Source organism: Camelina sativa, chromosome 15 (genome assembly GCF_030686135.1).
Source record: "Camelina sativa cultivar CO46 ecotype springtype chromosome 15, ASM3068613v1".
In the NCBI taxonomy this organism is placed as follows: domain Eukaryota; kingdom Viridiplantae; phylum Streptophyta; class Magnoliopsida; order Brassicales; family Brassicaceae; genus Camelina; species Camelina sativa.
The window spans coordinates 13,705,242-13,725,200 of NC_141894.1; the positions used below are offsets into that span (position 1 = coordinate 13,705,242).

The window sequence follows — 19,959 nt, forward strand, 5'->3', positions numbered from 1 at the left end:
TTAAAATCGGTGATGGTGATCGTGATGGTAATGAGATCCAGTAGATGAAGAAGAGTTCTCGGAAGATGGTGACGAGTCTTGGCCACTCGCATCTCCTCCTCCGTCTAAATCCGTTGATCCAACGACGGGTAAGTTAACTGTATTGCAGAAATCGGATGGATTCGAGGGTCGTTCGGAGATTACGTCTAGAGAATCGGTGACACGGCGGCGAGTAGTGGGTGCAACAACTACGGGGTTAATCGCTCCGGCGACTGACATATCATCACCGGTTAAAAAAAAGAAGGAAATTTCAAGATCAGAAAAAGGGAAAGAGAGAGAAAGAAAAGAGAGAGAAGAGGTTGAGTTTTTGTTGTTTTCACAGCCTTCCACGTGGCTCGACGGACGGAGTAGACAAAGTCCCCTACGAAGGAACGTTTCTACCATAAATATCACATTTTGATTTAAATTAAATCAAATTAATATGTGGGACGGTTGATATATACGCCGCTGCAGATGCCCTAAAGGACTTGCTAAATATGGAAACCCTTTGTTTATTTGATTTTGCTTGCTTGTGACTTTTGAGGGTTTAAAACGGTATCGTTTTCGTACATTTAAAGAACAGCTCATTTTAGCTAGTTTAAGTTAAATGTGATAATATGCGCTGGTTTTTGTGCTTTCTTTGGTTTAGTTAGGGTTAAAGATATATCTGTATCCAAACAAGGCTCTAGACTCTGTTATCTCTCCACTCTTCTTTTGCCCGCCATGGATAATAAAAACACAGAGCCAGAGCTTCGTGACGGGTAAAGCTGACATTTTTATTGCAAAATTTCAACTTTTTAATGAATTGGATTACAGAAACATTGCTTAGTGATTAAACCCATCAATGGCGATGAAACCAAGTCTCCATTTTTACCCAACTACTGTCACGAAGAAGTTTGTCTACTCGTTTCAAACCTCCTTCTGCTTCCGTTTCTTAAGGTACAGTTCATCAATTTCACTAGGGTATTGTAAAGGTGTCGCCTTTAGTTCGAGAAATGATCAAACTCCATCGAGGAGATTTAGCTTAAGTAGGGATGGTGGTAATGGTGTGTGGTTGGAGAATTGGAATAGGGTTCAGAAACGTAATCAACCTAAACCCCCTAAAGTAGTTGTAAATTATCGTAAAGAAGGGAGCTTTTCTGGGTCAGGTGATAATAGTAGTAGAGATGGTGATGGTAGTACAATGGAGAAGATTGTGGAGAAATTGAAAAAGTATGGGTATATGGAAAATGATAAGGAGGGGCCTAATAAGGAGATTGAACAAGAGAGAAGGATTGAGAAAGGATCAGTGGAGGATATATTCTTTGTTGAAGAAGGGAAGTTACCGAATGTTAGAGGTGGATTCACTGAGGAATCGTTACTTGGTAATGGAGAAGTTGGGTTTCCTTGGGAGAAGATAAGTGCAAAGGAGAAGAAGGAGTTGGAAGCAGAGTGGACTGCGAAGAAGGAGAATAGATACTCTTTGGCGGAAATGACACTTCCGGAATCAGAGGTAAGGAGGTTGAGGAATCTGACGTTTCGAACAGCGAGCAAGATGAGGATTCGGGGTGCAGGTGTGACTCAGGTGGCAGTGGATGCAATTAAGGAGAAGTGGAAAAGCGTAGAGATTGTGAGATTGAAGATTGAAGGAGCAAGTGCGCTTAACATGAGAAAAATGCATGACATATTAGAGGTTTGCTTCTTATGACGCCCCCAATAACCGTGTTTGGTTGCATAAGGCTTGTTTTAAGTCTAAGGTAGTTGTTAAAATGTACTTTTCTTTTTCTCTCTATGACAGAAAAAAACTGGTGGTTTAGTGATTTGGAGGTCAGGGACTTCGATCTCTTTGTACAGAGGTGTCAGTTATGAGCTTCCATCAGGAAAATGGAACAAGCAGAGAAGAGAGGAGACGCCACCTTTTTCCTTACCTGAAACTACAACTATGGTGGATAATAGTGATGAAAAAGTTCATGTTCCTCAAATAGAGCAGGAGACAACTAGTGTGGAAAAGAAAGACCAGACATCTCAACGAGAAGTAGAATATGAAGATGAAATTGATGAACTGTTAGATGGTCTTGGTCCTAGGTTCATGGACTGGCCGGGAGATAATCCATTACCTGTAGATGCTGATTTGCTTCCAGGCGCCATTCCTGGTTATGAACCGCCTTTCAGGATACTTCCTTATGGGGTAAGATCATCTCTGGGACCAAAAGAGGCAACAGCTTTGAGAAGACTTGCCAGATCTCTTCCTCCCCACTTTGCTTTAGGTATGAGATTTCTAATTTTTTTATACTCTTTGGGAGTCTGATAGAGTCTTTGAGGAGTAGGAGTTTCTTTTGATTTTCAGGTAGAAGTAGGCAACTCCAAGGCTTGGCGACAGCAATGGTCAGGTTATGGGAAAAGAGTATGCTAGCAAAGATTGCTATTAAACGTGGTGTGCAATCGACTACCAGTGAGAGAATGGCTGAAGATCTCAAGGTAATAAGGACCCTGTCATGATCTATGATATTTCGTCCACTTTTAGTTTTAAGCATCTCTTGTTCTGTGTATACATTTCTGCTCCATTTGCCATTTATATGGATTTGTAGCTGAATATTTGATATCATGTTTTTGGTAAGTAACTGCAGAAATTGACTGGAGGTATAATGCTATCTAGGAACAAAGACTTCTTGGTTTTCTACAGAGGAAAGAACTTTTTGTCACGAGAAGTAGCTGACGCTCTGGTGGAGCAGGAGAGATTAGCAAGGACTTTGCAAGACGAAGAAGAACAGGCACGTTTAAGAGGTTCATCGGCTCTGATTGTCCCAAGTATTGAACCTGCTAATAAACTTGTTTCTGCTGGTACTCTTGGTGAAACTCTTGATGCGACTGGTAAGTGGGGGAAGAATCTGGATGATGACGATCATTCAGACGAAGTGAAACAAGAGGTTGAGATATTGAGGCATGAAAATCTTGTCAGGAAGCTTGAGAGGAAACTTGATTTTGTGAGCTCTTGACTTGTCTCTTGTTTCTTTGATCCTACCTGTGAGTTAGGTTGTCAAACCATGTGTTAAAAAGTTCTCTAAATTAATTGGATTGCCTCTTCTGCTTTAGGCTGAGAGAAAGCTGTTGAAAGCTGAACGTGGTTTGGCTAAGGTGGAAGCGTGTCTTATGCCTGCAGAGCAAAGAGAAGACCCAGAAAGCATAACTGATGAAGAGAGATTTATGTTCCGCAAGCTTGGTTTAAAAATGAAAGCTTTCTTACTTCTAGGTAAATTTATCAACAACAGATGAGTGTAGTCGAGTCTATTCTATAAATGTTCGGACTCGTAAAAGAAGCCTGAAATGTTGCTCCAGGTAGGCGAGGTGTGTTTGATGGTACAGTGGAGAACATGCACTTGCACTGGAAATACAGAGAGCTGGTCAAAATTATTGTGAAGGCTAAAACTTTTGACGGTGTAAAGAAAGTGGCGTTAGCCCTTGAAGCCGAGAGTGGTGGTATCCTGGTTTCTATTGACAAGGTCACCAAAGGATATGCCATTGTCGTGTACAGAGGGAAAGACTATAAGCGTCCTACCATGTTGAGGCCGGAAAATCTTTTGACAAAGAGGAAGGCTTTAGCGCGTTCCATTGAGATCCAAAGACGCGAGGTTTGCTGATATAATAAAATCATCATTTGCTTTCTTGTTTGGGAACTCATTAGCTGATTCGTTTTCTGTTTGCATTCAACAGGGTCTTCTAAAGCACATTTCTACGATGCAGGCGAAAGCAGAACAGCTGAGAGCTGAAATTGTAATGGATCTGACTCATTTTACGTTGGCTTTTGTCTAATTATGCTGTGTATCATGTATTCAGTGACTAACCACAGAATGTAGTTTGTTCGGCAATGGTAGACTAACTTGAGAATATGCAATCATTCCATTAGGAACAAATGGAGAAGGTAACAGACAAGGGTGATGAAGAGTTATACAACAAGCTTGATATGGCTTATGTGCTTCTAGCGACGAGGAGACAGACGTAAATACCTAGAATCACTCTGTTTTTTTTTATGGATTTCAGTCATCATAGAATCTGTGTTTTTTGCCCAAAAAAAAAAAAAAAAGAATCTGTGTTTAAGGTCTCATATGGCTTGGTACTACTCTGTAGGAAGAAGAAGATGATGATGTCGATGCATTTTCAGAGACTTATGCAGAAGGAGAAGATGGTGAGAATGTAGCAGAAGGGGAACTATCTGATACTGATGATGAAGATTGGGATTCAAATGAATCAGAAACCGGATTTGGTGATGATTCTGCTGTACTTGACGCAGAGGATCGTCATACAAAATCAAAAGATCTGCCGAGCAACAAAGTTCGTTTGCAGCATCAGAGCTAACTGAAGATAAGCGTAAGAACAATGGAATGAGCGTTGTAACTTTAGCATTAAGCTTTTAGGAGCTGTGGCATTATGATTAGTAAAATTGTAAAATGGATCTTATACACCTCCATGGAAATAAAATTGAAAGCAAGATTTTGTCTTTTACCTAAAACAGTCCAATAAGCTTCAGAGTCTTCAACTGTATTACAAGACACATTGGACCAAATTTTAGCACTTAATTCAAAACTACTCTGCATGGTTCACCTCTACGACCACTATGCTCTTCTCAATGAAGTTACAAGACAACACAATCCATATTGCGTTTCTAAGAATTGGTCTAAGAATTCTCCAGAAACATATAAGATTATGACTCCCTCAGGCAAAAGATCTCACCTACGAGCTAGTCTCTGTCCAGCTCCAATCATTAATGCCTTGCCTATAGCACTAGAATGAAGCCCACAAGCCAAAGCCACTCCTCCTACAACGATCCATTTCCAATCTACACCGAACTGATCCTTTTGTTTCCTTGCATTCTCCACGGCTCGTCCTCTCTCTTCTTCCTCTGCTCCAGATGTTTCCACCAAAACTATGTTCAGTTTTGTGGTGACACTGGCCATCTGCGCACTCCGTGAGAGAGACGTCCCTGGTTTTCGAGCAGTTTGGTAAGCCCTTAAGCCGGAGTTTAGCTTCTTTACGGCTCCCCACATGCCATGACGGACTCCTAACTTTGCTACATCTTTTGGGATTCCCATGTCTTCATAGTGGACAAGAGAAACTTCACAAGCTGATAATTGTCCATCCCCTTTTCTGGATTCAACTGCATTTTTGGGTATCTCGCTTAGTTTCAGACATGACACAATCTGGTAAAGGAAATTAGAAAGCTGTCAAGCAAACTTAAGTGGACATACCTGCTTTGATAATCCAACTTGAGAAATAAAGCTCGACTCGCCTCGGCTTATCACGCTTTGGTAGAGCTGAATACGGTACTCCCTACAAACATTCAATACCAAAACAGTATATCAGACGAGCGTTTTACTATTCCAAACTAGTAGAGATATTTTGATCCATGCCAAAGCAAAAGCAAAATCATACCTTTGTCACAGCATAATATTTTTTCCCAGATTCCCATATCCTCCTGCCAATGATGTATTCCCGGTCACTACAGAAAAATGGGAACTGCAAACAAAAGAAATGGGAACATGTTCATCAAGAAGAAGATATAAAGAGGGATACAAATATCAAAAAGGAAGAAAAGCACAAATATACCTTTTTAATCCAACGAGCAATGGTAGTTCCTGTCTTAGGATCTTCCTCCAAAGTTTTGAAGTAAGCAAGCATAGGATCCCATTTAGGTCGAAACTCATCATCCCAGAAGAAATCCCTAACAATATCTGGCGTTGCATCCTCAAACACAGTTCGACTACGATAAACAACAGGACCTGCCTGACAAAACAACATAACAACAGCCTTTCAGGAACTAAATCTCATTGATGTCATAGAATCTTTTTCCAAGTGCTGTCTCAAAAACAAGTTCCAGGTAAAATGTGCTACAAGCTTAATGCATCAGAGAAGTAAATGCAGAAACTTGCCCCAAACATCATACCCTAAGCCATACAAAAAACCTTTTCGATGGAACCAATGCAACTGGATTCTGACTCTAATTAAGATTCAAATCATACTAACTAGATTTCTGATTACAAAATCTGAACAAAACTGTCCACTAACAGATATAAAAGCAAAGAGTCTTTAAAACTAAGATTACCGCAGGATCATGACGCCAAGCTTGGTAACTCATATTAGGAGTAGACTTATCCATCATAGATTGCCACTCAAAATTAGCATTTCGAGCTTCAAGCAGTTGCAACAAATGCTCTAGATCCTTCTCTGTCACAACAACACCTTCCTCTTTCTCTGTACCTTTATCACTCCCTCTGTGCAAAAGAACAATAAAAAATCACTAATAGTAACAGAGCCAAAACATATTGATTCTTTCGTCAGACTAACCGTGAAAATGCTTCTTCTTCTTCATCAACCGGTTTAGAAGACGGAGCTGAACCACTAATAACCGTCGAGTTCTTGGAACTCGAACCGAGACTTAACCAAAGAGTACGGAAAATGGAAAAAACAGAGAGAGCGGTGAAAGCAAGCCAAAGACGACGAGCACCAAATCCAGGAGGAGGAGCAGTACATAGAAACCGAAGCTTAGAACGAAACCCTAAATAAACCAATCCAGTCCACCTAGGACGCCAAGACCAACCAATCAAAACCCCAATCATAACGGCAACCCAAATCGGAACTGCACATAGCAAAACGTCGACGAATGTAGGTTTCTTGAATAAATCCATGACAAAACTAGAAACGAATCTGCACTAAGATATAATTTTCAGATTGGGCTCTGTTGTTTCACTGGAGAATCTAAGCGACATTGGAAAAGGAAGCAATCCAAAAAGAGAGAATCAAAGAAGATAAGAGTTTCAGTAGTGAAATTATTAAATTATTGAAAATAAATAAAATTAATTAAGTTTGGTATATTTGCTGTACCGAAAAGAAAAGACATTGGCGCGGTGTTATGATAGGAACAGCACAGTGGTGATGACGTGGCTTTTGATCGTTAAACCAAAAAAATCTCACGCTTTTAGCCGCATTTGTTGTTTGTTGTGGATAAGATTACAAGTATCCTTTATCTATAAAACATAATTCACTTGACCAACAAATATTAGCCACATGGCATTTTCTTCCAAAAAAAAAAAATTTTCTTTTACTTTTCCCTTTTTAAAACACGAGTTGGTGTTTTTACTTTTTACAAATAAAAAAATCATAAAGTTACTCCTTCTATTTCTAAAAGAATAATGTCTTAAGGTTTTTACACAAATTACAAAACAATTATTATTGACTTTAAATACATTATTATTTTTCACTAAAGTATTATATAATATAGACTAATAATAATTCAAATTTTATTAATGCTTATTTCTTAAAGTTTACAAAAACTTAATATTAATTAACTAAAAATTTTAGAAAATCAAATTTTGTGGAACATGGAAAATCAATTTTTGTGGAACATGGAAAAATTACAAAATACCAATCTTTGAAACAGTATGTAAGTTTCTAAAATTTATTACCCACTACTTTCATAATTCACCCTCTCTCTTAACAGTTGTCTTTACTCATCAATAAAACTAACCAAACTTAAGTAAAGTAACTCACAATCTTATTGATGACTTAAGTAATTTTGGTTAGTTTTATTCAAAATTAAGTAATAACATTTGCTAACATTATAATTTTATTCAAAATTTAGTCATTTGATTGATTTACTTGTTCAAGAATAAGTAAAAATATCATTTATAAATACTCGCAAAAATATGAAATTCATAATCAATAACACTTTATATATAATATATAGTGAAAAAAGTTTTCATAATTTGTTTGTTTGAGTTTTATGATTACATTCGTAATTTAGTTCTCACACAAAATTAGAATATTGATAGTTAAAGTTTTTGTGATCTCATTTGTGATTCGGTTTTGTTGTTTGTTTAGATTTGTGTAATATTTTAAGGCACATATATTGATTATATGTATTGGTTCGTTTTGTTATACATCGGTATTGTAGTTTAAATAATAATTTATTCAAAATATTAGCTTACCGTTTTTTTCAATACATGAATATTTTGTTAAACAAAACTGTTTAGATATATAAGATAATTTATTGATTGATGACTTTAATGTTACTAAAACTCGACTGTCAATTCTACAATCTTGGTTTTAGACAAATAATATCCAAGAAAAATAGTAATAATTTGAGATCTCTTGTACATATTTTGTAAAGTGACTTCTATGAGTTGAGTTGCAAAAATGACATTCATCAATTTGAAGTAATTGATAGTGATCTCAATTATCATAAGAAAATAGATATTAATAAAACTAATAATTATGAATGTGGAACTGATCTACGTTCAAAGATTTTTAAATGTTTTGCATTACTATCCATAATGTTATATTATAAAGTTAAATATAGTAGAAGAGGATGAGAGAATTTTTAAATGTTTTTGATTACCCGTGTGTTTGGCCCTCAATAAACCATTTTCTCATTCTCTCGTACTTTTCCACCATATCTCAAATCTTAAGTATTTTTTGAAGTTTTTTTATTGTTGATATATGAGTTGAAAAATCAATTAAAACATTATTGTAAAAGTTTTAAATTTTATTTTGAGAATTTGTTAAAAATGCCCCTTTTGATATACCCCTTTTCAAAAATACCCTCTTTTTTGGCTATTTTTATTTTTGCCCTCTTTTATTTTTTAATGACCATTTTACCCTTAGATGAAAATTATTTTATTCAATAAAAAGAAAAACAAAATTTTCCCGCCAAAAAATTTCCGACATATTTTTCCGCCAAAAGTTTTTCGAAAAAAATTTTCCGCCAAAATTTTTTTTGTCAAAAAAATTTTGTTAAAAAATTTCGACAAAAAAATTTTCCCGCCAAAAAAAATTTACAAGGTTTTTAAAAGGTTTTATAAGGCTTCTACCTTATAAACACCTTGTAAAGGCTTTTACAAGATTTTTTAAAGAGTTTTAAAAGGTTTTTTAAACAACTTGTAAACGCTTTTACAAGATTTTTAAAAGGTTTTTAAAAGGTTTTAAAAGGTTTTTAAAAGGTTTTTAAAAGGTTTTCAAATGGTTTTTAAAAAGATTTTTAAAAAGTTTTTAAACACCTTGTAAACGCTTTTACAATGATTTTAAAAACCTTGTAAAAGTTTTTATAAGATTTTTAAAAGATTTTTAAAAACCTTGTAAATGCTTTTAAAAAGTGTTTATAAGGTGTTTAAAAACCTTTTAAAAGCATTTACAAGCTTTTTAAAAGCATTTACAAGGTTTTTAAAAGCGTTTACAATGTGTTTAAAAACTTTTTAAAAACCTTGTAAACGCTTTTAAAAGTTTTTTAAAAGCGTTTACAATGTTTTTAAAAGGTATAAATTTCAATATTTTTGGCGGGAAAAATTTTCGATTTTGGCGGGAAATTTTTTTTTTTTGGCGGGAAAAAATAATTTTTCGGGAAAAATTTTCGATTTTGGCGGGAAAAAAACATTTAGCGGGAAATTTTTTTGGCGGAAAAATATTTTCGATTTTGATGACTGTACATTCTTGCTGTCACTTAAAAAGGGTAATTTGGTCATTTTGTATATAAAGAGAGGTAGTTTTAAAAATGGTCAACATGAAGGGGTATTTTTAAAAAGGGGTATGGAAAAAGGAGCATTTTTGAGAATGCCCATTTTATTTTATAGAGTATATATATCTTACATTGCTTTCAAATTTTATTTTATTTCTAATGCTCAAATCCTAAATTGATAAAACGTTACCATTTATGGTAATATTTTTTTGTGTGTTTTAAAAATCAAGTTTATATAATTAATGTTTTACCGATTAACCATAACAATTTTGCATATTTCTTATGGAACCATAAAAACATACATTATATTACTCGATAATTTAATTATTTGATTTCATTATCGGTTAGTAGTAATCGGATTTGATACTAATTTTCGGAAGATAATATAACTTAATGATTTTATATTTTTCATTAGTCTATTTAACTATTTTGATCTAGTTATTCAGTTTCTTAATATTTTCTATACTTAGAAAAATTCCAAAGCGGCATATTCGGTATTTTAAATGTAAATATATGAGTATTACTCTTATTACTAATTTAATTAGACATTATATTTTATATTACAAAATTAGATGTTAACAAAAGAGGTGCACTTTATTAAATTTGGAAAATAACAAATAGTTTTAATTTCTTTTATGAATTTCAAATAAAATCTATAATGGCGTAGATGTAATTATTATTAAGTATTGACTTATGAAAATTATTTGGTAAAATGTGTTTTGAACTCTGTGGCGACAATTCATCATCATTATTTTAAGAATGTTTTCCTATTTATATATAAACGGTCGCATTTATCTGTAATTATCGCTTATGTTAGTTTTGAAAGGGATTATCCTAATTCCTAAATGTAACTTACAAAAGTAAAGCCCGTCCGAAAAATGAGGTTTCGTTTGTGTGAGAGAATGATAAGTAAGTATGCTCAGGTGATTTTTGTTCATTACTAATCTTTTGGAAAGACAAGAAGACATAAATGGATTTGCAACAACATTCTTTTTATAGTGTCCTTTATTAAATTGTTGTCATCGAAAATATGTTCTTCCTTTTTAGCCGTATGTTGGCCATCACTATCATCCTTGCAGTTAGAATTGATCATGGATCAAAATTGCAAATGTCATATTAACGAGGAACCTCCACTCTTCTCTGACTTTCTTAAATATGTATTTCGGAAATAATATTGTTATGTCCTTTACTTTTTGGTGACAAAAATGAGATTTTTTTAAAAAAATATTAAGATATGAGCACAGTCAAAAATACAACGCTTAGTTTGATATATGTAAAATTTTACATTGTTACCGCATAACAACGATTCTCATGTATATTTCCAACGTCTGAAAGGATAAAGAAACTATTTTTTTCTCATGTAGTAGTATGAGTTCCTACATAGGCATTATTTTCCTCTTACATTTCTATATCCAAACGTCTGAAAGGATAAATAAACTATTTTTTTTTCTCTTGTAGTACTAGTGATACGAATTCATACAAAACCATTATTTTCATCTTACATTTCTATTAAGGCTGTTCTATATTAACTCTATGGTCTATATACATCTACAATTAGATAGATGTTTACTTCTTTCTCTCTAATGAATATTTCTATACATAAATCTTCTCATCACCGCAAGTTTCGTCAGACTTTTCACACCGAATGAAACAAAAAAATTTAATCGAATATTGAAAGATATATTTTCTTTAGAAGCTAAGAGCATCGTTAGTGGAGTACCTCTCTTAAGTTACTCTCATATTAAATCCATATTAATTAATCATATAATTAATATTAATTTAAGTAAAGCAAAGTATTTTTGCAAAATTCTTCCCTTACTAGAGAACCCAAAGAAGATTGTTCAGTTTTTTAAATAATAATTTTGTAATTTGTGTTTAGTAATTATCAATGATAAAGTTTTTAATTCAAAGTTCTTAATTTGAATTTTTAAAAACTTGATTTACAAAAGAGGAAGAAGAAAAAGCTTGCACTTTAAGCAAGAAAAACTGGGATTTTTGGTAGAAAACAGAGTCTGAACCAAATGCTAAATAGAGCCTTGCCATTATATCTTTGTCTCCTTGTCCGCTAAACTCATAATATATTTGTCTACTTTTTGTCCGCAAAAGCTCATGCAACAAAAACTGAAACTGAAACTGAAGTCAAACAACAACATATTCATTCAAACAACAATGCCAAAGTCACTTCTTGTCCGCAAAACCAAAGTCCTCAACACGAAACTGACTTCTTGTCCGCAAAACTGACACTGACTTCTTGTCCGCAAAACCAAAGTCAAACAACAACATATTCATTCAAATAAGAAGAATAAGTCTAACCTGCACAAAGTTCATGTAATCCATCCGATAGAGATGATCCCCAGTCAAGATCAAGACATGTTCCACATTCTTTGTCTTAGCATCCTGCATTAACATTGCCCAATTATGTTTTTTCAACAATGTATATCACACCGAAAAGATCACTTACTGTGAGATGAAAGAAAAAATAAAACCTCGAAAACCCATCTGTCTGTCGTCAATCTCATCTCTGCAATCTTTCTAACCCAACAACATGAACAATATAAGACCTAGCAAAGTAACCAGCCAAACAAAGAAACTCAATCAAGTGGCATTGGAAAATACATCCCCTTCACAAAAGAGACCACAACACATATAAATTGACAAACACACTCAAATGTAGACAAGAACAAAACTCAAGAAGAGAAAATTACCATTCAAAACTTGTACCTTAAAGTTGCAACTATATCTGGATCATTGGTTCACAAGAAGCTGCTACTGACCGGAAAGCGTGTCTTAAGATGACCCATGGAGGAGCAAAGCTCGTGACATCCATAGCTGTTCTGCTTACTAGCTCTGAAAGATGCAGGATGCACCATTAGCGTAAGCCCCCATTTATATTAATGAAAAGAGAAGAAAAAAAAACACCATCAGATTACAACTTTTATATATGAAAACACAATCATAAAACAACTTCATCAGAAATGGTATGTAAATGAAATCACGCAAGCAAGCAAGCCAACCAGAACTATATATAACTATACCTGAATAATGCCTTTAATCCTCCAAACTCCGCGAGTGTGTATAACGATTTGTGAATCATCAGGGTTAAGTGCCTTAACTTCCTTTCTAACTTCTTCAACAGCAACATTATGATCAGTAGATAACCTTTCTGCTACCGCACTTTTTTTATCATTAACATCTCCTGGAACAACACTCCCAAGAACAGCTCTAGAGTCCCCAAGATTAGCAACATACAGAGTATCATTAGAGATGGCACCAACAAGACAACAAGATCCTACAGTAGCCATTTGAGGTTTCATTGAGAGAGATCATTTAACCATATGACAAAAGTCCTCTTCAGTTTCTTTAAACGCTTTTTTAATAACATCTACAGATAGTCCCCCATGTTCTCTTGCGAATTCTGCAATCATAAACAAACAAAAAAAACAAACCTTTTAATATTCACTCATCTTTGGTCATCTTTGGACGCGCCTTTCGGTTCCTAGCAAGGCAAAGGTTGGCTACAACCGCTAGTTTCTGCACTGGCTTGATCATGTACTTTCCTTCTAACCTCGGATCTACTATGACAAAACCGAACAGAATCGAAACAATCAACTGAAACATTTATGAAACAATAACAGAGTCGAAACTCAGACAAAACCTAACAACAACATATGAAAGTAGAGGACCATACCTTTTCAAATTAGACAATCCAATGTGTCCACTTCATGAACACCACTCTTCACTGCTATAAAACCTTGCAGAACACCACTCTCCAGTTGATGAACAACACCGCAAACACAAATATGATTCTTATTCTTCTTCTTGAGAATAATAACTTCCCTCAAGCTTCATCATCGTCATTACTGCAATACATAGAGAAAGAGATTTCGTTTATATGTCTTTTTCTAAAGTCATTCTCACAAACACAAATATGAGCGGAGAAAATCTTAACCTTTCATGATTATCTCCATGACAAGGATCCAAACTAATACATTTGCTGCAGAAACTACTTATATAGGATCCAAACTAATAAATTTGCTGCAAAAAAAATATAAAACCCACATACATACATTTTGCTGAAGACAACATGAAACATTAACTGAAATTGAAATTGGGGCTCACAGTTCATAAAAAAGCTTTGGAGTTAATCACATAAACCATTTCTTCAAAACAAACATCTGCAATCCTTCGACCATTCTGCAAAGTTTTTATATTTCTGTAATAATATAATTTTGTGAGCTAACAGATTGAGAATTTACCTTTGAGTGATTCTACTACATCCCTCTAAACATTCCCTGCAATTTTAACCTGCAACTGCAAGTTCCAAACCAATCATCGATTCCAATCATCTACATACAAAAAAAAAAATCAAAAACTGATTGTAACAGGTAACCGTTCAACCTTTCTATCATTTAAAATTAGGAGGATATGGTCTAAAAAGCTTACCGAGAGCCAAATGTTTCCCGTAATTGAGTATTCACCGATAGAATTGAAAGAAAAAACGAAGAAGAAGAAACATACCAAAGGAGGAAGAGAGGTCTGGTGATTTCTCCAGGCCAGTGACCATCTCTCCAGCCCAAAGTCGCGCCGGTGGAGATAATTATCCAGATGACGATAACGGCAGGGAGGGTCGCGAAACAGAGAAGAATCGATTGATTTTTCTGGTTTTCAGTCGATTTGCCTTAGAGAAAAGAGAGAAGACTGGGAAAGAAAGAAGGAAGAAAATAGAAAAAAAAAAACAAATTTTTTTTTTTTTAAATGTATCAATGTACCAAAACGCGCCACGTAGCGTTGCTTAATGTGTTCTTCAATTCCTTCCGGGAGAATTGATTCTCCTGTTAATGGACCAAAAAATGAATTTTTTTTATTATGTTTTGGGCCCCAAATACAAGAGTAATGGTAAGAGAAATCACTGGTAAAGATGGTCTAAGGATTATTTCACAAAACTTGAATTCAGGCTAACATCAAAACTATATCAAACTATTCATAATATATTAAGTTTATGTTGGATATTGTTATTTTATATAAACAAAATTAATGTGTTTATTTTTTTTTGTCGTCAACATCTATAATATGTTTTGGAGGTTTCATTGGTTTATAAATTTTAGCAACATAAAACATTATTTAGTAATCAAGGCAAAAATAGGATGTAAAAAGTTAAAAAAAAAAAAATCCATGGGTGAAGATAAGGTAGGACATCAAACTCAGACAAACCAAACAAATTATCTACCATAACCATAATATTTCCGTTTCTAACAAATATAAAATACCCCCTCCATTTCAAAATATAAGATGTTTTGAGTAAAGCACGCAGATTAAGAAATGACTATTTTAAAAAAATTCAACCAATCATAAACAAGACTGCATAATATAAAGTATTAAACTACTTTTAAAGTTACATAGAAACTTGAAAACATCCTATATCATGAAACAAAAAACTTTTCTAAAACATCCTATATTAAGAAACGGAGGGAGTACAAAGTAAATAAATCATTAAAAAGTCTGGATTTAAACGTATGACTCCCACTTTTTCAAACATAATAACTAGATCTGTTCCACTTTGCTTTCATGTAGTAGTTAATTAATTCCATAATCCATTACGACTATTCTAATCACAGCTTATTTTTCTTCATGTAGTAGTTAATTCCATAATCCATCGAGGTAGACTATTAGTGTAGAAACAAATGAGAATGTGACGTTCACGTGCAGCTCTGCATGTGCTGGAGAAGGAAGCGTTAGAGTCGATGCGAACTCAAGAAACACGTGTAGTTTTGGATAGTGACTGTGATAATGTGGTACATACAAGATTGCTATCTGTATTGGGAAATTGGATAAGATTCTTCTGAGAGATCTGTCAGAACTCAGAGAACCTGAAGTGAAGCCACTATCGTTGCGCCACATATTATTCTACGGCCCATTTAGGCCCAATGAATATTAGTCCTACGAAATCAAGATTGTGAGTGGAAAAGACGATAACATTTTTTTTTTTTGGCAATACGAACCGACAACAACTAAAAATCTTTTCATTTTTTTTGCGTTTTTAAAGATTGAATATACTTTTGGAAAGATGGAGCAAGTTGCAACTTGCAACATATTGATAACATAATCAAACAACTAATGAAATGATTAAGGAATAACCAGTTCATTTGATCCACCAACTTCTCACCAATAATGACAGCTTTGATCAAACAACCTACTTTCTTTGAAAATAATAGTATAACGTTATTATTATGATTAGAGCCGTGACAAAATCTTTGTATAAATAAAGGCAATGGTCTTCGACCCCATATATTATTCTATTCACAAAGTGAGGGTCCCAACATTTATTCTAAAGGTTTGGACATTTTTCTTTTCCTGTCAAAGAAAGGTTTAAGTACATTGTATTTGAGTATTTTCATCATGATTAGTTCTGTTTATTTCTTAACTGTGGTAAAAAAAAAAAATAGATAGTGAAAAGAGCCACAATTATTTTTTCAATCGCCTATGGCCCTTAAAAGTTTATGCAAGACTCTTGATTTATTATGGTCTTGTCATCACGAGTAACGAGTTAACGACCCATGCTAGGTAATATATAGGCTTCGTCGAGTCTAAAAATTATTATGAACAAAAGATTCGTTATAACTTAAAAAACAAGCAAAAGCACAACAGTAAGATTCTTATTTCTAAGTGTACACACATTCATAAACACGGCATAAACAACTTTTAAATTACACACATTTACACTTCAAATCATAAGTTAAAAAACACAAGCATCCCACACATTCTCACAACGGAAACATAACTCTCATGTTCGTTGTGACCAAAAAAGACTCTTTAGCAAGCAAAAGCGGTCTCCGATTCCAAATGTGAGGTCTCATCATCATGGTCTTCTTTAGAGATCGCTAGAGTCTTTAGAGTTTCATGCCGCCTTGATGCTCCTTTTGCTCTGTTCCCTTCTTTTGTGTTCCTCCGTCCTAGTTTTGGCGACTTTGCTCGAGTTGGAGGAGGCTGTGTATGTACACCGTTTTAGGTATAAACATAATGCAAGATTTACACTAGAAATGGTTTTTAAAGTTTAGGGGTAATTTCTCTTTATGTGAATGTTGTAGTGAAATTGTAGACAACCTTGTGTGTTACCTTCTTAAGTTCAACCTTTGGAGGAGGCCCTTCGTGATAAAAGTTTGGCATTGGGTTTGCTTTGAACCTCAAACTTTTTCTTAACTTCCTTAAGGCTGCTTCGGTTTCTTCCTTCAGATTTCGAGTTCCAAGCATACAAAGAGAGGAAGAGGATATGTGAGAAACATTCAACATATGTGATAAAGGAATTTGTAAAGCTCTAGCATAAATGTATTTACCTTGTTCCTTGCTTCACTTTGCGTTTTCTCGGCCTCCATGGCTTGGTGTTTCTCCTCCAGTTTTGTATAGAACTTAAGAACATAAAACCAATTAAAAGTCAATACACAATGTATCAAAAAGCTCCTAAGAGTGGAGGAAAGGGTATAGAAGTAACTAATTAATAAAGAAAAATAAATGTCACCTCCTTCCGCTTCTCTGCCCGCTCAGTGGATCGAAACGAAGGAGCTGCGGTGACAACAGCTCTTGATTTAGCAGACTTTGCACCCGACGTAGCGCTGTCAACAGAAGTCAAGACTTGATATTATCACATATTCTGGAGAGAAATGAGTAGAAAAATGTAAGTTAAAAAGAAAGAAACATACTATGAAGCAACAGAGCAAGAATCTTCCTCATCTGAAAGCTTCTTGTTTTTTGGCTGCAATGGTTTCCTAGTTACCTACAGTCGTAAATAGATACTTAGGCCTTACGTACGCTTAGAAAAATCAAATACATTTAAGAGAGTAAAATATGTTATTATAGCATAAACTCTAACCTTTGTGGCCTGATTTTTTACTTTACTATGCCCATCCGGAAACTTTTTTAACCCAGCTGATTCAAGAGATTCACTCGTAAACGAACGTGTAGATGAAGCACGCTTCTCAGTCTCTAAAGAAAACGGCTGAGGAACGGTGTTCCTAGTTTTGTTACTCCCTCGAACTGACTTTGAAGCATGCTTAGCAGGTAAAAGTGACTTAGTGACATCCTTGGACTCAAAATCATCTCCTGTTGGCTTACCAACGGGGATCTCACTAGTACACTCTTTAACATCATACTCGTTCGCTTCGATGTTCTCTTCTGTATATCGAAGCTCTGTATGTGCATTAGTATCATCGCGTGATACTGAATCTAAGAGAGGCTCAGAAACATTTTCTTGGTTTGGATTACAAGAATCACCATTCGCATAGACCACCACACCATCTGGTTCCTTGTCCATACAGATATCTGCCACAACACAAGTCAACTATATAAGTAAAGAAAGATAATCATATTACACAAAACCTATGTGAAACCAACACAAACTTACTTCGCAAGCGCGTTTACGACACAATTCAATATTATGGTATATTTGGTCTATCACAACAAACGATACTATACTATGCCTCCTTATATAAATCACAGACAATACAACTCAGGTTCCTTATTAGTATAATAACTAAAGTATACTTAGTTACAAACGATGACCAAGAATTCAACTAACCATATAAATTATTCTCCTAAAAGCATTAGGCGCTAACCAAATGTAGGGACATCAAAGAAGAATACAGCTTGTTGTTTAAAGGAAAGTAATATAGTATTCTAAGCATATCAAACGTACCTATATAATAATAAGAACAATAATCAAGTATCAATTTCTCTAAAAAGATAAATTAAACTGTACACACGGCCAAATCTTTTTGCATTAGACAAACCCAAAATAAAAAATCTTTTTTTTTGCATAGTCAAGAATCAACAAAGAAAAGACACTTTGTTAAACGCATAAATCATCATGGTTTTGGGCCAACATAAAACTTTTAGACTTTTCTAAGTTAATATTTTCGTAATGACAAAACTAAATTTTTAATCAAGCAAAACAAAGAACTTGATAAACAAATTTTAACAAATAAGAAACTCAAAATTTCAGTTGTTTAACAACCGATACTTCTTGCATTCAAACAAAAATGAACATGCAGCTCAAAAATTCTCAACTACTCTACGAATTAGGAACTACTATGGTCATCAATCGCAATCAAGAAAACTCTATAATCACAAACCAAATTTCGAAGCTGCAACAAGAAACGATCAAACATAGATGATATCGAAGTAGGGATTAAAATTTGCTTACCCATTGTTCTTGTGATAGACGAGAGAAATTGTAACCGCTTCCCTGTTTTTTTGTTTCCTTGTTCTCTCTCTCTTCCGCGTGTTGTGTTGTGATGAGAATGATGATACTATTACCATTTATGTTGGCGTGTGTGTTTTATACCATCTCCTTCCTCGTCGGTGCTAACGCCGTTACTAGACACCGTTTCTTATTAGTGTTCCACGCTAATTAATATTTTGTCAATTAGGTATTTAGGTTTACTCGAGATTAACTTTTATATACTTTCTTTTGGCTTTAAATTTTTATAGACTTGCTACTTTTGTTTATTTATTTACATCAATTATATGTTCGATTGGTTAATAAAAACAAGAAATAGCATACTTGTTCATGTCTAGCATCTTTTCAATGATTGTTGCACTATTTTCATTAGCAAACTCCAATAATAACGTTTCAGTTCATTTTTACCTACTTTTAGTATTGGGGAATTGACAAACGTCAAAGTATGTAAATAAAGATGATTGTTTTTACTATTGAAAGCGTTACAAACAATGATTTAAATCGTATGTTTTCTTTTGAGCTCCTCGAATTCATTGTAAAATTTTTAACCACTAAGATTATGATAAGTTAGTTTTTAATCAATTACAAATTCTAGAATCTTTGAGTTCAATTCATAATAAATTACATTCAATCCGGTTAACCTTATCAAAGACTTGTGACCAAAGTTTGTAGTGTAAGATGAAAATAAAGTCACTAGACCACGTAAACTCATTTGAGCTTGAGAGGTTAAACATGTGTTCATGTAAAATCGATTCATAATCTTTTCGAGTCTTCACCAACATTAGCAATAACAAAATCACTAAACTACAAAGATTTGGTTCCTAATATTATAATAGCTTTCAGCTAGTGTGGGACAAGTTTTTTCCGGCAATTATGCAAATTTCCTTTTATATATCTGTGAATTGTGAACTACAATTGAATATAATCAGACAATCATTATGACCGCACAAAGAGACAAGATATCAGACCATTATTTCCAAAGTCCAATTTATAATTTTGGCTACAAACTATAGTATTTTTGTGCAAGTAGTCAAAAGTACATCTGTTATATTTTGTTTACTTACACCCATACAAAATTCATCACTGCCATTGGTTGATTACTTAGCAAGTTTTAAAATATTAAAATTGTATCTACTACTATCTTCAGTCATACCAAAGCACATAATTATAACATGGTTCAACGGAAGCATCATTTATTTAACCATTAAAGTAAAAAACACATTTTAACACA

General features: G+C 34.2%; 3 protein-coding genes and 1 pseudogene across 59 annotated transcripts; 1 reads left to right on the forward strand and 3 right to left on the reverse strand.

The window, feature by feature from the left end:
- Positions 1-511: 511 nt before the first annotated feature.
- LOC104746782 (CRM-domain containing factor CFM3A, chloroplastic/mitochondrial-like) lies at positions 512-4,504 on the forward strand (annotated as a pseudogene). The gene is made up of 9 exons (XR_015581266.1): positions 512-1,690; positions 1,796-2,264; positions 2,345-2,475; positions 2,625-2,981; positions 3,091-3,247; positions 3,334-3,626; positions 3,709-3,768; positions 3,902-3,993; positions 4,123-4,504. The product of XR_015581266.1 is annotated as a CRM-domain containing factor CFM3A, chloroplastic/mitochondrial-like (transcript).
- Positions 4,474-6,945, reverse strand: LOC104746781 (uncharacterized). 2 transcript variants are annotated; one of them, XM_010468304.3, is made up of 6 exons: positions 6,337-6,945; positions 6,095-6,263; positions 5,599-5,775; positions 5,425-5,508; positions 5,241-5,322; positions 4,474-5,149 (listed from the first exon to the last, which is right to left on the reverse strand). In XM_010468304.3, exons 1-6 carry the CDS (start codon positions 6,675-6,677, stop codon positions 4,722-4,724), a joined length of 1,281 nt encoding a protein of 426 aa, XP_010466606.1. In that variant the 5' UTR covers positions 6,678-6,945; the 3' UTR covers positions 4,474-4,721. The 2 variants fall into 2 exon arrangements, with proteins under 2 accessions (XP_010466606.1, XP_087342786.1); XM_087486660.1 differs by having other exon boundaries at positions 5,599-5,771; positions 6,337-6,871.
- Positions 6,946-11,396: 4,451 nt separating this feature from the next.
- On the reverse strand, positions 11,397-14,367 carry LOC104746783 (uncharacterized). Of its 50 annotated transcripts, none has more exons than XR_015581277.1 (10): positions 14,018-14,311; positions 13,756-13,810; positions 13,449-13,534; positions 13,188-13,359; positions 12,946-13,071; positions 12,535-12,788; positions 12,205-12,346; positions 11,986-12,060; positions 11,813-11,896; positions 11,397-11,632 (listed from the first exon to the last, which is right to left on the reverse strand). XR_015581277.1 is itself a non-coding variant. In XM_087486665.1 (10 exons), the coding sequence occupies exons 8-10, from the start codon at positions 12,016-12,018 to the stop codon at positions 11,414-11,416; spliced, it is 336 nt and encodes a 111-aa protein (XP_087342791.1). In that variant the 5' UTR covers positions 12,019-12,060; positions 12,221-12,346; positions 12,535-12,788; positions 12,946-13,071; positions 13,188-13,359; positions 13,449-13,534; positions 13,756-13,845; positions 13,943-14,284; the 3' UTR covers positions 11,397-11,413. The 50 variants fall into 50 exon arrangements, 18 of the variants coding, with proteins under 18 accessions (XP_087342791.1, XP_087342792.1, XP_087342802.1 ...); XR_015581280.1 differs by having other exon boundaries at positions 11,397-11,626; positions 12,221-12,346; positions 12,946-13,074; positions 14,018-14,297; XR_015581267.1 differs by having other exon boundaries at positions 11,397-11,626; positions 12,221-12,346; positions 13,756-13,845; positions 13,943-14,284.
- A 1,767-nt stretch (positions 14,368-16,134) lies between these two features.
- Positions 16,135-19,006, reverse strand: LOC104746784 (protein WVD2-like 3). 6 transcript variants are annotated; one of them, XM_087488543.1, is made up of 7 exons: positions 18,693-19,006; positions 17,364-17,812; positions 17,194-17,267; positions 17,013-17,106; positions 16,831-16,902; positions 16,613-16,723; positions 16,135-16,483 (listed from the first exon to the last, which is right to left on the reverse strand). In XM_087488543.1, exons 1-7 carry the CDS (start codon positions 18,694-18,696, stop codon positions 16,310-16,312), a joined length of 978 nt encoding a protein of 325 aa, XP_087344669.1. In that variant the 5' UTR covers positions 18,697-19,006; the 3' UTR covers positions 16,135-16,309. The 6 variants fall into 6 exon arrangements, with proteins under 6 accessions (XP_087344669.1, XP_010466608.2, XP_019092019.1 ...); XM_010468306.3 differs by having other exon boundaries at positions 16,601-16,723; positions 18,693-18,920; XM_019236474.2 differs by having other exon boundaries at positions 16,135-16,530; positions 18,693-18,916.
- Between the last annotated feature and the right edge of the window lie 953 nt (positions 19,007-19,959).